General features: G+C 38.1%; 1 protein-coding gene across 33 annotated transcripts in view; it reads right to left on the bottom strand.

Annotated features, from left to right (window-relative positions):
• Positions 1-1,247: 1,247 nt before the first annotated feature.
• The window catches only part of LOC127513098 (uncharacterized), a 122,046-nt gene continuing 103,405 nt past the window's right edge, over positions 1,248-19,888 (bottom strand). For 6 of the 33 annotated variants that reach the window (XM_051894684.1, XM_051894683.1, XM_051894679.1 and 3 more), the window contains exons 3-10: positions 17,966-18,280; positions 7,509-7,583; positions 6,638-6,724; positions 3,456-3,521; positions 2,733-2,822; positions 2,488-2,516; positions 2,029-2,100; positions 1,248-1,865 (exon numbers count right to left, since the gene is read on the bottom strand). In XM_051894684.1, the coding sequence (XP_051750644.1) occupies positions 1,746-1,865; positions 2,029-2,100; positions 2,488-2,516; positions 2,733-2,822; positions 3,456-3,521; positions 6,638-6,724; positions 7,509-7,583; positions 17,966-18,280 (854 nt within the window). In that variant the 3' untranslated portion in view covers positions 1,248-1,745. Of the gene's footprint in view, positions 1,866-2,028; positions 2,101-2,487; positions 2,517-2,732; positions 2,823-3,455; positions 3,522-6,637; positions 6,725-7,508; positions 7,584-7,666; positions 7,979-8,079; positions 8,401-8,774; positions 8,991-10,239; positions 10,486-17,965; positions 18,281-18,380; positions 18,702-19,888 lie in introns of those variants that run through there. The other 27 variants (XM_051894672.1, XM_051894671.1, XM_051894678.1 and 24 more) reach the window with 15 other exon arrangements.

The raw sequence follows: 19,888 nt of genomic DNA, 5'->3' as shown, positions 1-19,888 counted from the left end.
AATATTAATATTAAACCACTGTACTCACATGAACTGATTTAAATATGTTTTTAGTACATTAATGGATCTTGAGAGAGGAAATGTCATTACTGGCTATGCAGGCCTCGCTGAGCCATCGGATTTCAACAAAAATATCTTAATTTGTGCTCTGAAGATAAACAAAGGTCTTACGGGTGTGAAACAACATGAGGGAGAGTAATTAATGACATTATTTTCATTTTTGGGTGAACTAACCCTTTAATTCAACTATTGTTTAAAAATTACTACATTGCTCACTTAAAATGTACCCAAATTATGTTTGAAATTAACATTTATTAATATGTGAACATTTATTAATAAGTTTAATTATTAATAATTAAACAATAAACTTTTACTAAATTGCTTATTAATAAATGTTCACCTTTTGATTATTATTGTTGCCTCTAGTAATGAAGTGTCTGATTTGTAATTTCCAACCTAATTTGGGTTCATTTTAAGCAAGCCATATAATTTTTAAACAATAGTTGGGTTAAATAAAACTACTGGGTTAAAAGAACCCACGTTTGTCCTTTTTCAACCCAACTTGGGATGTTTTTAACCCAGCATTTTAGAGTGTGCTCCAAGAAAGGGACCCAGAGGAAAAGAAGAGCCAGAGCAAAGAGCAAAGAACAGCCCAAGAAAAAGAGACCAGATCTTCTTTTATCCCTTCCTTGACCATGTGACTGAAACCCAAATGTGAGACATTCAAACTGACCAATCAGAAGATTAAAACAGAAGATAGACCCCCGATGTACACACATCTTGGCCAACAGGCCTTGATCACTATCAGCACCTCTTTGCCTTTGGGAATACCAAATATCTTTTCTCATTTTCAGATATCTTTGTTTATTTTCAGCCCTACAAAGGGAATTAATAGGTTGATTTCATTTAGAATCAGTTCCATCCTACACTCTCAGGAAAAAGGTGAAAAAAAGTGAAAAGGTACATCTTTGTACCTTACTTACCCTTAAATGGTACATTTTAGTACCTTAAATTACATATTAGTACTTTAAAAGTACATACTAGTACCTTTTCACTTTTGAACCTTAAGGTACTGCCCCAGTGTCAAGCACTGTACCTTTTTTTTTTTGACAGTGTACCGGAAGTGAATGATATTAATAGTTCTCAGACATGATTTCTTTTATTGATATACGGCCGTACAATCAGAGGTTTCTGTGTCACGTCTACAGAGTCTGCACAAAAAAATATGTGTAATGATGGAAAATATATTTCACCATAAAGACACAGGTTTGACATAGACTATTTTATTATTAACAAATAAAATACAATATTACAAGCATTGCTGAAAGAAGCTGCTCAAACGGTTCAAACACCAAATTATCATTCCTGACATATTGTGATAAACGCTTACATCATCATGCTTCGGCTGTCCTCATAATTAGTGCAAGCTGACAGTTAATAAGCTGCTCGAGAAAATACATGATTTAATGAGAATGATCTAAGAGAGTAAAACTGTCCTCATTTTCTAGACTTTGTGAAAGTCTGCAGACCCTGAATTAATAATAAAGACACTAGCATTAACTGATCAATAAGCAGACAGAGACTATACAATAACATGCTGAACTGAGCAAAATAAATCAGAGCATCACATGGGTTTGTTTGTTAACATGTAAAAGACATTGAAAGTATTTATAATGGCACTGAATGAAACCATTAGGAGTCAATTATATTAGATTCATATTCCTCTGCTCATGTGTTTTATATAATTATTCAGGTGATTTGTGATGGCTATAGTTCACAGAGGCATAAAGTTCACTGCAGTTTTCCGGAGCTCCAACTTTTGCTCCTCTGATGGAGGAATACGTCACTTTATCATCACAGTGAACCTGAATGAACATCACAGTTATTGTTTCAACCCACAATTATTACAGCATGATGTTTGAGCTCAATTCAAGACAGAACTGTTGAAGAACTGCATATAAGAATAAAAGCGATATACTGTAGGTCATGCTGAGAGAAGCTGGACAACATCAAGGAAGTGTTTCTCACCTTGTTCGTTTTGCCTTGGTTTTTACGGCACGCAGTGACCTCGGTATAAGTCACATGATCATCTGTCTGCTCCTAAACATCAATGGAAATATGACAAACCAAGCTATTAAAGTCACTACTATTTTACACAGGGGCTGCAAATGTTTCAGGTAAAGTATGTGTGAAACGTACCACAGTAAAATGTACCACAATAACTGTCAAATATACACAGATTATTGAAGATGAATCATATTGTTCACTGGCAGTAGGATGAATGGAAATGTTGATTGTGTCGTTGGTTCATCATATTTGTACTTATCTGTGACTTTAGACCAGAAACAGTACAAATACACTAACTTGTCTAATCTAATTAATAAGATCTAATCTGACTAATAAGAGTGTCATATAATTTAGGGTCAGTCCTCTGTGGAGAAGAGCTTATAAACACTAATAACTCATGGATCAACCTGCAATACTCACCACACATTCATCAGTCCATCTTCTGTTATCTGAAACATGTCACAGGAATATTTATGATCAAACAGACAAACGTTTCTAATGCAGATGACAGTCTGATGACAGATGTAAAATAGAAACATTATTTTTATTAACTCACTTATTTCTCTTCACTTAGAGGAAATCTGTCTAAATTACATACTTATTTATACAGTTGTTTCTGACTTTTTGTCTGTTGTTACAAAATATGAGAAACTCTGAAAACTCACCTGCTCTTTTTTTAAGAATCATCCAGAGAATAAGACCAAGAAGGAGAATGGCGAATGAAGCGACAACAATCCCAATCACTGAGAGAAAGACTATAGAGAGACACATTCAGCATTACTGTGATTAATCAAATATATAAAAACAACAGCTACACCTAAAATGATAAATGACACAATTAATAGCATAATTATCCATATTTATCATGAAGTAAATTGATGCTTGTGAGGTACTTGATTTTATCTAACTATTGATGAGGATTTTATAGAAAGTTCAGTATGTTTATTACAGCTGTGATGGTCCTCTGAGATACTGTTGTCACTTCACAGTTCAGCAGCTATAAAGTGTTTATTATCTTAAAGTTTCCACAAAAAAAAATAGTGTACTAAAAAAACACAATGTGCAAAAGAATTGCCTGAGCAACAGCACTGCAACAATATCAGGGTAATATTAATATGTCCTCTGAGGTCATTTTCACTACAATCCCCCCCACCCCCAAATGAAGCTGCAACCTGATTGGTCCCTATCCTAAACCCCACCCCGACACCTCACCTAATCGTACTGGGCAGTGAGTGATGTGGATTACAAATTAAACATGGCTTGAGTCAAAATTTATTGATCAGCTGCTTGAACAACTTCAGAGATGATTTATTACATTCAGATACTGATTCTAGAAAACTCCAGAGTGTGAAAACAACCACTGAAATGAGGATGATGAACATACACACCTGGTTTCGGAGAGTTTGGTGTAGTTTCTGGAATCAGTGTTGTTGCTCTAGTTGACGGTACAACTACTAAAAACAAAATGCAAATGCAAAAATGATATTTTAATGCATGAACACAATGTCAGGATTTGCTGCTGTAGTCCAGAGCAGGTCCGCATTTATGCAACCCTCATTTATTGTGCTGAAAGCTGCTCACACTAACATGGGATGACTTTTATGTTTAATAAATGTTCACTATGGTTTTGATCATTTAAGCTAAAAACTCAGTTCTGTAGTTCACAAATATACAATAAAAGAGGTAATAATAATAATAATAACAATAACAAGTTTTATTTATATAGCGCCTTTCCAGGGCTCAAGGACGCTTTACAATGTACATTTAACAAGGAAGAAATAACACAAGTAGAGTAGACAATGATGACAAGCAATAGTTAGAAGATACAGTAAAGGAACATTATATGGACAGGGCAGCGTACAAGGTCAGTTTTAGGAATTATTTTATTTTATTTTCAAAGCATTTTATGGCTTTTATCACTACCATGTCACAATGTCAATATGCATGAAGACATCAGAAAGAGTAGAGCCAATCTGTGAAAGATTTCACAAATCAGAATGTAGTAGTTCTGGAGTCACACTGCAAAAAAATGCTTTTCTTACTTAGATTTTTTTTGGTCTTGTTTCCAGTCCAAATATCTAAAAATTCTTAAATCAAGAAGCATTTTCTAGACAATAAAAAATTATTGTCTTGTTTTCAGAAAAAAATAAGTCCAAAACAAGTTAAAACAAGCAAAATAATCTTATTTCAAACCGTTCGAAATAAGATTATTTTGCTTCCCCAGTTGGTAGTCTTTGTCTTGTATTGTTTAATGTCAATATTAGAGTATTGCTATTTTGTTTCCCTGAATGTTCCTGTCATGCTTTTAGGATTAAAGATAACTGGAATTGAATTCTTCTTCGTCGTGTGCTTCTCTACAGCCGCTCAGCCTTGACAGAATACAGGACCAAAAAGAAACAAGGACTCAACAATGGACTCTGGTAATGGTGTTACCCACACTGTGCCCATCTGAGAGGGTTACGCTCTGCCTCATGCCATCCTCCATCTGGACTTGGCTGGCCGTGACCTGACTGACTACCTCATGAAGATCCTGACAGAGAGAGGCTACAGCTTCACCATCAGAGCAGTGAAGACTCCAGCCCCTGACCAGAGTCCAGTGATGGCTCCAGCCCCTGAGTCCGCTCCAGTATGTTCCCCAGTGTCCGCTTCAACCCCAGAGCTCAGCCCAGAGAGCATGGAACTCACCATAATGGCTCTCACATCTATGTGTGTCTGGGCCACACACAGAGTCCACTCCAGTGTCGGCTCCAGCCCATGAGCCCATTCCAGCCCCAGCTCCAGACTATGAGCCAGCTCCAGTGTCTGATCCTGTTCTCAACCCCACAACTCCTCCCAAGAAATTTTTTTCGTCCCCTATACATCCCCGACCAAAGTGGCTAAGCCAAGCTCAAGGCCACAGAGGCTCTTTGGAACTACCTTCATCATCATGGCCCCCTGAACTGCCGGCCCCCTGACACTGCCACCTATCTGCCACAGGCTGGTCCCAGCTCCAGCGATACCTACATTCTCAATAAAGTGCAGTTTCCAAAACCTCTGGGCCATACTGCGTCTGTGCTGACAGTGAGTGACACTTCGCTTCCTCACTCTTGGCCACACCCTCATTCACCACGGATAGGGAGTTCGCAATTTTAAGTACACTCACGCCTCCATGCCCAGTCCCTCAGGGGACCCACGGAGCCAGGTAAGTGCACCACACTCACCGCCTCTACACTGTGCTTCCCGGTTTGGGCCCTAGCACTCCTCACTGCCCCCTGCGGGTACAAAGCGTACAGAGATTGCAGTCCTCCTGATGAAAGACGCAATAGAGGCTGTCCCTCCGGCCAAGATGAAGTCAGGGTTTTACAGCCCATACTTCATAGTACCCAAAAAGAGCGGGGAGTTAAGGTCCTTTCACACTGGACGCGATTTTGACGCGCCAATTATTCGTGCGATGATCAGCTGTTTGTGTAATGAGTGCTTCCACACCGAACACAAATGTGCTGCTGCGAAAAAATGACGTTTATTTTTTTCGCTTTAATGTCAATTTTTTTTCACTTTCGAGGCGACAGAAAAGGTTTTAACCAATCAAATACAAGGAAACAAAGGTGACGTCACAGCAACAATGACTGATCATCTGAATGTTTATTTAAACTATAGGTCTAGTAGTTAAACTTCTATCTGTAGTCCATAGGCATACAATTTCCCCACTGTGGGACAAATAAAGGTTTTCTTATCTTAGACAGAAGCCTATTTATAGCCTGGGCTACTCACAGTATATGTGAGTGGGTTTCTTTTCTGTAAACGAAATGTCCAGTAGATGTCACTAGCTATTCAATCAACATTAACCTTTGACAGGTATCGCATTTCTCACGAGATTACAGCTCCTGTGGGAGTACATGCAAGTCGCTGTAGGCTATAGACAAGGATAACCTTTTGAAGTTAAACTTTAAACTTTTTTTTTTAAACCTAATTGTGTCCGTGACTATGAAAAGTGAATGTGTTGTTGTCAGTACGACAGTGTCTCGTCAGATGCGGTGCCACTGTCTGGAGGAGCTCCTCAAATTGTCCCACGGACATTCTAAAGTAAGTACAGAACCAGCCATGAAAAAGTTTTAGCTCTAGCTAATTACAAGATTAGCGTACTCCCCCTCAGACTCTCTGTTCTTTAAGACTCTCTGTTTCTTCAAAACCTTCTTTTCGGTCTTTGAAAAAAAATTAAAAGCTCGTCTTCACTGGATGATGAAGTGTCCATGTTGTTTGTCCTGAGCAGTTAAACTGACCAACTTTTTCAACAGGATGAAGATTATTGTGTTGAAATATATTTATTTTTTCATTCAGCTGTCGCCGCGAATGTTTTGGAATCTTTCAGAGCACAAACGTCGCAAATTCGCGTCACGTCCGGTGTGAAAGGGCCTTTATGGCCAATTTTGGAATCTGCATGTCTCGAATCGGGCCCTTTACAGGATGAATGTTAGTTCAGATGCAACATACTGTACAAAATGACAATTATATTTTAATTAGTCAACACATAAGATAACTCTAGCATTATGCACAGTAAAGCACTGATGTGAGAAAGACAGTGATGATGTACCTTTAGTTTCTGGTGTCTTTATAGTTGAGGGGTCCTGAGAGGTTTTGGTGTGGACTGAAATCACTGCCGTTGTTGAATCATCTTGAGCTATAAAGGATAAATCATATTTTACAGTTTTTTTCAACTGCGTACACACATTTTCAAAACTTTGCCTCTTTTTTTTTCAAAACTTTACACACAAATCCAAGAATTGAACACACAAAATGCAAAATCTCTTGCAAAATGAAGCACTGCATTAAAAATATCACAAACACATCTCAAAAGCAAACATTTGTTGTACGTTGCAAACACCTTTGCCATAATATTCTATTTTTGGATATATCATATACACACAGTTATTCAAAACCTAAAGCTCTTCTTTCATGAGCTCCTATATACATTTCTGTACAAGAAAGTAATTGGCAGAGAGATGTTGAAAAATTCACAATAAACACAAAAGCAATATTGAAACCAAACTATTTTTTTTACTGTAAGCATTTGTGGTTGTGAATACAGTATTACACAAAAGAAAAGAAAGAAAAGAAATACATCAACCATGTGTAGTTGGACAGAATCAATGTTTGTGTTTAAAAAAGGAAATCAAGATTCTTCCTGTTAGATTTTTGTGTGTTACATAGAGAGTTGTGTGTTGCGTTTTGCAAAAAGTGTTTTATGAAATTGAAAATTGAGTTAAAGGCCAAGAATTAGTGTATGGCTTTGTGATTTTATTTGTGTGGTTCTGGTGTTTGGGTGTCAGGTTTCAGAAATTGTGTGACAAGTAAGGATTTTGTGTGTAAGCGGTTGAAAAAAAACTGTAATTAGTCAACACATAAGATAACTCTAGCATTATGCACAGTAAAGCACTGATGTGAGAAAGACAGTGATGATGTACCTTTAGTTTCTGGTGTCTTTATAGTTGACTTTGTGGTGTGGACTGGAATCAGTGCTGTCGTTGTAACATTTTGAGCTGTAAAGGATGAATGTTAGTTCAGATGATTCATACTGTAGAATAATACAATGATATTTTAATCAGCTAACAGAGACTCTAACCTGAATACTTGACAGTGTATCTGACTGAGGTCTTGACTTGATTTCTGAGAGTAAGCTGACATCTCCACTCTCTGTTGTCATCTTCATTCAGGAGTGTTGTAGTCAGATTGATGATACAGTGATCTGGAGCTGATATCTGATATCTGGAGTCTGTCTTCAGATCAACATCAGCCTGATTCACCCACAACAGATGAATTCCCTCAGAACGGGCCCAATGATCACAAGATTCTCCATCATATGGATACAACTGACAGGAGAGAGTCACAGAGCGACCTGGACTGATCTCAGTCTGTGAGGATGATGATGATGAAACTGAACACAAGATACAAATCACATGACAGACTTTAGTCTTTTAAAGAGTTTAAAGAGAGGATTGGGACCTTTTTAACTTAACCACATAATCATGAAATTACCATGAAGAACATGCAGATAAACACATGTATCATTTCCTTGTTTTTGTCCATTTACATATTGTCGGCAGCTGTAAAATCCAGTATCTTCTTTTGTGACGTTCTTGATGTTCAGAGAGCAGTCAGTCCCCAGACTCAGTCTCTCATGTCTCTCTGTGTCTTTCTTCTTTTTCCCTAAAGTAATCAGTTCGACTGCTTCTGAATGTCTGAACCTGGCATAGGTCCATGTAGTTGAGTTGCAGTCAGAAAGAGCATTATTACAGGGCAGACGGACATCTTCACCAGAACTGATGAACACATGAGCATCATCCACTCCACTGGTACCTGAAACACAAGTACATTTGAGTGATCATTATGTTATATATTAATACATGTAAATATAAAACATATCAGCATAAAAAGCAGAAGATTCAAGTCATACAGTCTTTTCCTCACTTAATGCAAACACACTCTCCAGAATGAACTGTTTTTCTTCATCAGAGAGCTGTTCAGATCACTCACACACTCTTAATATGAAGATAATGTTGCATCATCAGATGTTTGAGTGTGACACTATGTCCAGTATCAGGAATAATACAGTATGTACTGTATCAATACACAACTTGAATGTGTGCAAGAATAAAGTGAGCATGTTCAGATGAACTCTTTCCCAGACTAACTCCACTAAATGTCTTTAGAGAAAGTACAGATTTCTTTACCTGTGAGAAGTGAGCAGAGAATGATCAGTCCCAGCAGACACAGATCACACTTATCAGACATTTTCTGTTTCTGTCAGTCTTTCTTTTCAGTATATAGTTACAGCTCTTTCTCTAAATATCATCAGCTCCTCCTGTGTTTGTGAACTTCCTCTGATCTGACCGAATGAGTGTTTAAATCCGGCTACAGTTGATATATAGTGACGCTGTGCCAGTGCATGATGGAGAAGTGTTGCTTCACTTATTTATTAATATCTACTCAAATTCTATTTTGTTGATTTACAGTACACTCTTACTGTAATAGGAACTGTCCCTCAAGAGCAACTTATGGTGACGTGTTCAATAATAAGAGCTCAGTTAACAGTTTTAACCTACAGTCATTCTGTAAACTCCTCAACAGGTTCAATCTTCCCTCTAGAGAGCGAGTGCTGACTGTCACCAGTGTTGTGTTGAATGTTTCACTGTCTAACCACCATAACCACTAACCTAAGAGGAACAGATTTGACACAACACTGGTTGAGAAACATGTTCTTCAGTGTGAGAAGTGCTACTGTAAACCACATTTGGTCTGAACACAACTTATAGACTCATGAATTCCAAAACAGTTTTTAAAGTATTTCAAAGTAATTATTAACATCATCTCCAGCTCGGTCAAACAAAAAACATTTCACTACATGAGCATTTAGAAAAGATATTAAGTGTCTTCATGGAGTGTTTATACACATCGATTATAACATGCTGCTTTACTCTCTCCAGCCCTGAGAAAATATATCAGATCAAAGCTCCTATATTAACACTGCCAATGTCAAATGCAAGTACATCTCTTGCATTGAGCTTTGTGATGTATTTATGTGTCCGATAATGTGGCTTGTTAGTTTCTAGTTTATGTTTTAATGTGCTGTAGTCACTTAAAAAGCACTAAAAATGAATTTCCGCAAGAAGATCCAGTCCACACCGATCTGAGAAAGCAGTGGCAGGTAAATATAAATCACAAATAAAACAAATATATGAGCAGTGTGCTGTGATCGCTGACTCCATTGTGGGATAAACAATCCTCTAGTGCAGTGGTTCTCAACCAGGAGACTCAAGATGACAAAAAATACAGATGTAAACTGACATCGTATTTCTTATTTTAATTTGTTCTCTAAACAACTGTTATTTATTTAAGCTTGGAACACCTGGATATATGAGAGAATATAAAAAGTGTGATTTATAAAGCCAGAAAAGTCAATAAAATTAATCAAATTTAAAAAAAAAAAAGTAATGGAAATTTCTATAGTTAATATAATTTTCACTTTATCATGCTGAAAAAAGCTATCTGTGAGTAACTTTGCCTCAGATTTTTGACACATTATGACAAATTTCAGTGCATTCAGGAATAAAACTGTATTAACCAAACAGTATTTTTTATGTTCACATCATACAGATCTTTTATGATATATTATAGATCATAAACATATTTCTTTACCTGTGAGAAGTGAGCAGAGAATGATCAGTCCCAGCAGACACAGATCACACTTATCAGACATTTTCTGTTTCTGCAGTCTTTCTTTTCAGTATATAGTTACAGCTCTTTCTCTAAATATCATCAGCTCCTCCTGTGTTTGTGAACTTCCTCTGATCTGACCGAATGAGTGTTTAAATCCGGCTACAGTTGATATATAGTGACGCTGTGCCAGTGTATGATGGAGAAGTGTTGCTTCACTTATTTATTAATATCTACTCAAATTCTATTTTTGTTGATTTACAGTACACTCTTACTATAATAGGAACTGTCCCTCAAGAGCAACTTATGGTGACGTGTTCAATAATAAGAGCTTTTTGTATCAGTTACCATTAGAGGGGTGAAATTTATCATCCTGGCCATAAGAGGGCGATAAAAAGAGGAAAAGAAGGTTTCCTTTAAAAGAGAAGAAAGAAGGGCTTGTTAATGGAGTGTGGCTGAATCCCAAATGGCACACTTCATAGCACTTTCGGTCCGTTAAGTCCACGAGACCATAGGGTGTCCCATTCATCATTTTAGGTTTCAGAAGGGTGCTCGTGAGCCCTCGGTGCACACTTCAGCTGAGCCCGCAAGTTCGTGAGCTACGCAGAGGACTTTACCCGGCAGTCAAAGTGGCATTACGTCACGAAAGTGTGGACTCAGAGGGTTTAGGGTGCCATTTGGGATCCAGCCTGTGTTTGGTGGGGTGAAAGAAGGCCGGACATCACCTTTTGTTTGGGGAGTTAAGTGAATTTTATTTCAAATGTTTAACTGAAATCCCAATGCACATTTGATGTATTCTTGACAAATGTTTATTTTATATTGTTTAGAAGCTCACAGAAGACTCTGTTATGGGGCTCTAAAAGAGAAAAAGGACTGTTTGTGCAAATACCTACTGCAATATTACCTGGTTTGGATTACTCCAGTGGGATTTAGTGTCTATAGTGACTATATAGTTTCATCGACTGCTGAGACAGTTTCTGTTTGCACATCTACAGCATTCAGACGAGACCTTTTGCATTATGAACTATATATCCATTACTGCTGTTGCATTCTAAAACTCTTTGATATTCCTTTCATACTTTATTCATTTCTGTTTTGTCTATTTGTGCTGTCGTGTCTGTGTGATGATGATCTGAATCTATTCCAGAGTCAAGACTTTCTTACGATACTGAGATGGCTGATAGCTGTTCTACACTTCCGTAACTAAAATAGTGAATTAATTATAGCAGTTGTAGTGTTTTCAGAGCTGTGAGCTCACTGTTGAGGTTTGGAAACATGTTCCTCTGAACTCAGTTTAACCACATCGAGCAGTGATCATCTCTGAACCCAGTTTAGACTGTTGATTCTGAATCATTCTGATGTCACTTCCTTTTCTTGCTTTAAGTGCTGCAGGACATTCAACTCTATCTTTTCAGTTACAGTTTTTCTCAATCGATTTGACACATTTCTCCAAACTCAGATCACTGTTCCCAAAACAGTTAACTCAGTGATCTGAACACTTTGTAATTGTCCTGAACTTTAATATATCAGGAAAAAAATAACGTCCTTTCACGTGCTCTGCGCTGTGAAAGGAAAATTCTGTTTATTTTCACTGCTAAAGGATGAGGCTGTGAAGAATCAGAGGTTAAAGATGGGACAGTACCTGCTTTATTTGGACAAACTTGCTCCTCAGAATCACAACCTGTAAGTGTGATTAATTATTGGTGCTTATTATTGTTCTCTTGCATGCTTATTATTCTTCTTCTGGACAAAAGTTTGGCGCGCTGCTCCTCCCGCAGCGTTTGTCATCGACCCATGAATGAGGTGTCAAATCGACCGGCTCGTTGAGGAGAGGTGTGCTCTGACTTTTCTAAGCGATCGGACCTACAAAGTTCGCACAGAGTCATTTGACTCATCTTATCAAGCAGCCAATAAGTAATGACAAAAAAAAACTTCATAGCCACACCCTAGCAACCAGTTACAGCACCCTAGCAACCACCCCATAGACTTCCATTAAAAAATAGATGAGATGGATATAAATGAATCAGAGCATCATAGAGACATGTGAGTTTGGCTCTTTTGATTTGGGCAGACATGCAGTCTATTAGTTTAAGCCTGCTAACTGTCTAGCCATGCCCTAGCAACCATTTAGAGCACCCTAGCAACCCAAACCCACAGAGGGATATCTTCAAATCTTTCACATGCACATAGCAGACCCTCGGGTTTTGAATGGCCGTGCTATTAAAATTATTTATATATTTCATGTCGAGTGGCCACGATTACCTGTCAGAATGGATAACAGCTGTCAGTGTCATGGATGTATTGCAGCGCGAATTCTGACTGAACGAATATATACCGGAAAATAAAGGTAATTTGCGTTTGATATTTTATCTACAGTTATCAGTTTTAGAATTCCATTTTTTTGAATGAATTTGAGCGAGCTAGGGAGAGAGAGTAGCTACAGTGAAGCTTTTGGCTTATAAGAAAAACAACACGGTCTCTTTTAATTTAACCGGGCAAAGGTTGAAATTCAGCTGCTGAATGTATGTGTGCGCGCAGTTTCTTTCTAGAAAATAGATAACGTATTTTACATATATCATATTACATATATCCCACCTCAATAATAAAATTTTTTAGTGCGAGTGCATACAAGCACGTCTGCTTCATAATACAACATAAAAGCTACCTTTTAGTGAGCAAACGTGCCGCCCTCGCCTTGTGATGGCTTGGAATTCCAATGGGAATCGGATATGCGTGTTTAGACGTAGATCGTATGTCCAGAGATCGGATATGTATCGGATTTAAAACCACATTTGGAAGTGGCTCAGATCGGATGCGAAAAAATCAGATCTCTTGTGGACTTTTACACGTGTGCAATTAATTCCGATCTGTGTCAGATGTGAGCAAAAGATTGGATTTTTTGTGCCAGTGTAAACGCAGCCTTAGTGACAACCCCAAGTACCTTAGAAACTGCCTAGCAACACCCTAGCAACCACCCAGAACACCCTAGCAACATCTTAGCAACCACCCCAAGTACCTTAGCAACTGCCTAGCAACACTCTAGCAACCACCCCAAGAACCTTAGCAATTGCCTAGAAACACCCTAGCAACCGAGTGCCGAATTTTGCCACTGCAAGCACCATTCACATTTTCTTCAGGAAATGTAGTTATTGATATTTTATACCGAGCATTCAAAATACATAGTTCACGTTATTACTGTCTTTCTGAAATACTTCTGCTAATCAGCTGTGGGCCACTATTAACTAAAATTGAGTCCATTAATGCAGATTGTCTGTCGTTCTTAATACTCTGAGTAATGATAAAGGATGGGCAAGATTTGTTTTACAAACTTTGTTACATCAGTCATTGACGTTGGAGCTCGGCTAATGTATGTGCTGTTATTGATACTGTTAATAGTACAGTTCCCACATGTGCACTGCAATACATTAGAAATATACACATCAGTTTGTTGATGGACATACTGTAACAAATATCTCAGGAAAGGAGACATTAGACACAATTGCAGAGGTTTTATTAAGAAAATGAGTAGCAATCATTCAAAATTTTAAAATAAAATGCTAAAAACAGCAATGAACAGACAAGATAGGAGAATCACCAAATCAGCTCCAACAGAGAGGATTATACAAACAGTCTGAGTCTGTCCATTACTGTAATTATTATAATTAAAGCAGTTTATATATGAAAAAACTAGAAAATGACATTGAACACTGTAGGCAAATATCCATAAAATCCATATAAATGAAAAAAAATAAAATAAAATAAAATAATCTAAACTTGATGGCATCACTATTTCTTCAGGGTTTTTTCTTTTTTCTGATAAGAAGAAAATGTAAAAAAAAATGAACAATCCTCTATAAGTTTTTGCTATTTTAAATATTATTGCAGATTCACTCAAAACTCAGCATTATTGTAATATTGTAGGCATCTCTATTTCCTCTAGGTGCTGCGAGTCCTTCCTCCCTGCAAAATAAATCCATTCATTGATCTCTCATAAGTGTTTTTACCATGATCGCAGATTGTTCCAGATCAGATGAGTGTGAATCATCAGACTGTGTGAAGCTCAAACTCACCAGCTCTTCTTGCACAGATGATCTGAAGAAGAATCACAGTAGGAGCAGCAAACACTGCGATCTCAACAATCATCACAATCACTGCAGGAAACACGTTTGGACAGAAGAGAGAGAGGAAGAAGAGATTGAATCTCTGAAACTGTACATGACTGAAGTCAAGGGTATTACAGTTTTTCTCAATTGTTTACACACAGAGCTTTAGCATAAAAGGGCAACAGGTGAGCTCTTCTGTTTTGGAGCAATGGATGCCAACAATGGAAACAGAGGCAGAGCCAGAGGAATGAGAGTAAGAGGAGGAGGACGGGGAGGACGAGGACGAGGAAGGCCAAGGACTGTAATCTCTAATGAGATCCGAGCCACTTTGGTTGACCATGTGGTCAACCATGGTCTAACAATGAGGGAGGCTGGGCAAAGGGTACAGCCAAATTTGAGCAGGTACACTGTAGCATCCATCATCCGGACTTTCTGAAATGAGAATAGGTAAGAAATCTACTCACACTAGAAAATTGCATTACTGCAAATCAATACAGTGCTTAATGAGTACAGTAGTACAGAATTGCCTGTGGACTGTTCTGTAGGACTGTAAAAATAAAGTATGTTTCAAGTATTTGGAAAAATGTATTCCTACTTTTTATTCCTAGACAGTATTTACAGTATTTTACTATTTGTTTGGCAGAACTGAAAGATTACCTACACAAGGTGGTCGGGAACGTGTTCTGTCTCCTGAACAGGAAACTGCAGTCATGAACATGGTCTTAGAAAATAACACCATAACATTACGGCAAATACAAAGAAAAATAATAGAAAACAATGAGATATTTCCAAATATTGATAGGGTAAGCTTATCAACACTGGACCGTGTCTTGCGCAGAAATAATCTGAGGATGAAGCAGGTCTAGAGGGTGCCATTTGAACGCAATTCAGAAAGAGTCAAAGAATTGCGATATAACTATGTGCAAGTGAGTCCTATACAATCCCACAATTGATGCATACTCTCCACACTGTGTAAATTATACATATTTCAGTATTGTAATCATAATGATTGTGCTTCACAATAGTGACCACTCCATGTCTATTTCTGATATTGTCATGTGTGTTTCAGAGAGTCCTTGAGCTAGAGGTGGCTGCAGTGGAGCACCAGTTCATCTTCATTGATGAGGTTGGATTCAACCTCACAAAAAGACGAAAGAGGGGAAGGAATATCATCGGCCAGTGTGCCATTGTTGAAGTCCCTGGCCAGCGCGGAGGGAACATCACAATGTGTGCAGCGATTACCCACCACGGCGTCATCCATCACCATGCTACCCTTGGCCCCTACAACACTGCCCATCTGATCACATTCCTGGACACTCTACACAACACACTCATTCCCCCAGCTCAGATAGACGGCCCAGAGCAGCTCAGGTACGTTGTCATTTGGGACAACGTAAGTTTCCACCGGGCTGCTCTGGTTCGTAACTGGTTCACTGCCCACCCACGCTTTTTAGTTGTTTATCTCACTCCATATTCTCCATTCCTCAATCCTATTGAGGAATTTTCTTCTGCCTGCAGATGGAAAGTGTATGACCGAAATCCACAAACGCGTATACCCCTTCTCCAAGCTATGGAAGACGCATGTGGAGATATAGCAGTTGATGCTTTTCATGGCTGGACTCGCCATGCTAGGTGATATTTCCCCCGCTGCTTGGCCAGGGAAAACATTGCTTGTGATGTGGATGAGGTGCTGTGGCCAGACCGAAACCGAAGAGAGGATGCAGCATAGTTTTCTTTTACTGTAACTGTATACAGTAAATTCTTCTGTTGTTTTGTATGTAGACCACTGTATGTGCAACTTTGCGTTGGTTGGGATGTACACTCTACATTTATTTTTCCAACAAAAACAAATATATTTGTTACCGTGTATTTGTGTGTTCTGACTATAAAAACTATTATATATATATATATATATAACAAATATTTTACAACACACTTACGTATGTACTGTCTGTAGTAAGTGTAACACTGAACCAAATAAAGACCAAAGTCATTATGATGAATGGAGAAGTGTTTTCCATTCATCATAGTGTTTTACATAGAGCACATCAGTGTTCAACTGGTTCTTATAAATGTCTATTCATATGATGGTTTGTGTGTGTCATTTGAAAACAAAATACCATTTTGAGAATAAAGAACATTGTTTTGAATGTAAAGTTTCATTTTGCAGGAGAATTGAGGGGTTTTGCCCATTGTGTGTGTGTTTTTTGAATTGTGTGTAGAGTTCTGAGAGTATGAGGCATGCTTTCAGAAAATGTGTGCAAACAATCAAGAAAAACTGTAAACAATGAATGATTATTGACAAGCATTTACAGACCGACTGATAGTTTCAGTGTTATAAAGCTGTCGTCATAAATGAACTGCAAGCAAAGACGTGTCGTACCTCTGAATAATGATCCAGCGGTCCTACTGACTTCAGTTTCTGATGTGGTGACAGCTGGATCTGTGGATCACGTCTGTTAGTTCAGTTCAAACATAATGTAACATATAAACATTGTAAGACTTGATTTTCCTGCTAAGACAAAAACTGAGATCAAGCACCCTGCATAAAGCAATTACACACACACACACAAACACACAAACTCTCCTTCCCCCTGACTCAAGTCACTGAAAGTTCATATTCTATGTATAATGTAACTTGTATACCTATTGTTTTTTGCCTTTCATGTTTGGTATCATTTTAAATGGAGAATTCTGTCCTCTTTTTGGGCGGTGTCTCTTGTGAAAACCCACTCCTCTCCCCCCAAAACAGGTGTTGGTGTAATAAAAATGTACAACCCTTTTGTTCTGGTCTTGGTATATAAAGGTAAAGTGCAAAGCAGTCAGGGGGGATTTTCTGTAACCAGAGGCCCCCACACAGTGATGGACAAGTGTCTTCAAACACTAATCCACCACTGTGTGCATGTGCATTTCAACTGATGTTATGCATTTATGATTTCTGAATTGGCTTCTAATTGTCCAACTATGAAATTGGCATGATACATTTTTACTTGACAAATAAAATGTTATATTTGATTCACTCTGGATTATTCTGAAATCATTATGAGCAGTAGATTATTGGAGTCCCTATTTCCGCAAATCTGCGTCAGGATAGATTAAAACTAAAGGCCCATGAAAGGAGCATGTTGCACATCATGGGACTTTTTGATTTTTATCTATCAACTGGCTTAGCAAGTTGCAGTATCGTGACTAAGAAAACTGTGTTTTTGTATTAACAAGCATGTGGCGGTTCGACTCAAATGCATTAGTAAACTCTGAACCCTCTGACTAAGATCAGAACTGGTGAGTTTGTGATCGTGAAAGGCACTCACCGGCCAAAGTGACTTTTCTAAGTGATATGGGTCCGTAATGAACGAATAATTGAAAATATGAGATACCCAGAATAATCAAATAACTAAATTAATACATAACAAATGATTAATTTCTAATTGGAAACACAACCTAAGAGTAATAATCATTTAAAATTGGAGTCAGATTAAACGAGTGAAATTAAAATCAGTGCTGTAGTTGAATCATCTTGAGCTGTAAAGGATGAATGTTCGTTCAGATGATTCATACTGTAGAATAATACAATCATATTTTAATCAGCTAACAGAGACTCTAACCTGAATACTTGACAGTGTATCTGACTGAGGTCTTGACTTGATTTCTGAGAGTAAGCCGACATCTCCACTCTCTGTTGTCATCTTCATTCAGGAGTGTTGTAGTCAGAGTGATGATACAGTGATCTGAAGCTGATATCTGATATCTGGAGTCTGTCTTCAGATCAACACCAGCCTGATTCACCCACAACAGCTGAATTCCCTCAGAATGGACTAAATCATCACAAGGTTCTCCATCATATGAATACAACTGACAGGAGAGAGTCACAGAGCGACCTGGACTGATCTCAGTCTGTGAGGATGATGATGATGATGAAACTGAACACAAGACACAAATCACATTACAGACTTTAGTCTTTTTAGAGTTTAAAGAGAGAATTGGGACCTTTTTAAATTAACCACAAAATCATAAAATTACCATGAAGAACATGCAATGAAACACGTGCATCAGTCCCTTGTTGTTTATCATTCACATATTGTCGGCAGATGTAAAATCCAGGATCTTCTTTTATGACGTTCTTGATGTTCAGAGAGCAGTCAGACCCCAGACTCAGTCTCTCGTGTCTCTCTGTGTCTTTCCTCTTTTTCCCTAAAGTAATCAGTTCAACTGCTGCTGAATGTCTGAAACTGGTATAGGTCCATGTAGTTAAGTTGCAGTCAGAAAGAGCATTATTACAGGGCAGACGGACATCTTCACCAGAACTGATGAACACATGATCATCATCCACTCCACTGGTACCTGAAACACAAGAACATTTGAGTGATCATTATGTTATATATTAATAAATGAAAATATAAAACATATCAGTATAAAAAGCAGAAGATTCAAGTCATACAGTCTTTTCCTCACCTAATGCAAACACACTCTCCAGAATGAACTGTTTTTCTTCATCAGAGAGCTGTTCAGATCATTCACAAACGGCCAATTTAGATTAATGAAAATGAAGGAATCAAGCCCTTAATTTAGACTATCCGCCACGGCCAACCGGCCGGACGAGCCCCCAGTTTATGTTACGGCCACGGTCTAGGTCAGGACCGCAACATAAACGACACAACACTGAATGGCTGTTAAAGTACTCATTTTTATTTTCGTAGTTGATCTCTTGATCAATCTTTTGTTCGACAGCAGTTGGAGAGTACTAGCAATATCATAAGAAATAAACAAAAGAACTGAAGCAAATGATCAGGGGTGAACAAATGCCAAAATAATAAAGAAACAACACTCTAACTTCCCATTAAAGAAACTAACTTCCCTGTGCATCAAAATAAAGAAACCAAAATACAACGATGTAACCTCACTCCTGTCTACTCAAAAAGCAGGAGAAAAAGGTGGTGGCCAAGTGGCCTACAAAAATAAATAAGGCACTCACCCCCTACAGCTTCACACGTGGTTTACAAATGTATGTGGAACATTGAAGTTCAGGACATAAAGCTCTCGCAATGGCTAACAGCACTCTGTTAGAATGTAACTTGATTTAACAGCATTTTCACTAAAGATTAACACCAGAACTAACACATGAGCAATCATGATCAAAGAGAGACACACACACAGAAAAGATCATGGCAAATAGCAAAGAGAATAACAATCAAGTAAAGAGCGAGAACAAAAGTGAGAGCGCCCTCCAGCGAGATCCGGAGGAATTTATAGTCTCTCATTAAGTCTTGGACCAATCCTGTTAGAGAGGAGACACAGGAACATATACACAGCATACAATACGTCATAGACGTAACACACTCTTAATATGGAGATAATGCTGCATCATCAGATGTTTGAGTGTGACACTATGTCCAGTATCAGGAATAATACAGTATGTACTGTATCAATGATGATGATTTACTGTTAGGGTTGCAAAATTCTGGGAATTTTCAAAGCTGGAAACTTTCCATGGGAATTAACAGGAATATATGGGAATTAACGGGAATTAA

The sequence above is a fragment of the Ctenopharyngodon idella genome, chromosome 5, assembly GCF_019924925.1.
Source record: "Ctenopharyngodon idella isolate HZGC_01 chromosome 5, HZGC01, whole genome shotgun sequence".
Lineage (NCBI taxonomy): Eukaryota > Metazoa > Chordata > Actinopteri > Cypriniformes > Xenocyprididae > Ctenopharyngodon > Ctenopharyngodon idella.
The sequence above is the reverse complement of the archived record's forward strand: the minus strand, read 5'-3'. Positions and strand labels throughout refer to the sequence as shown.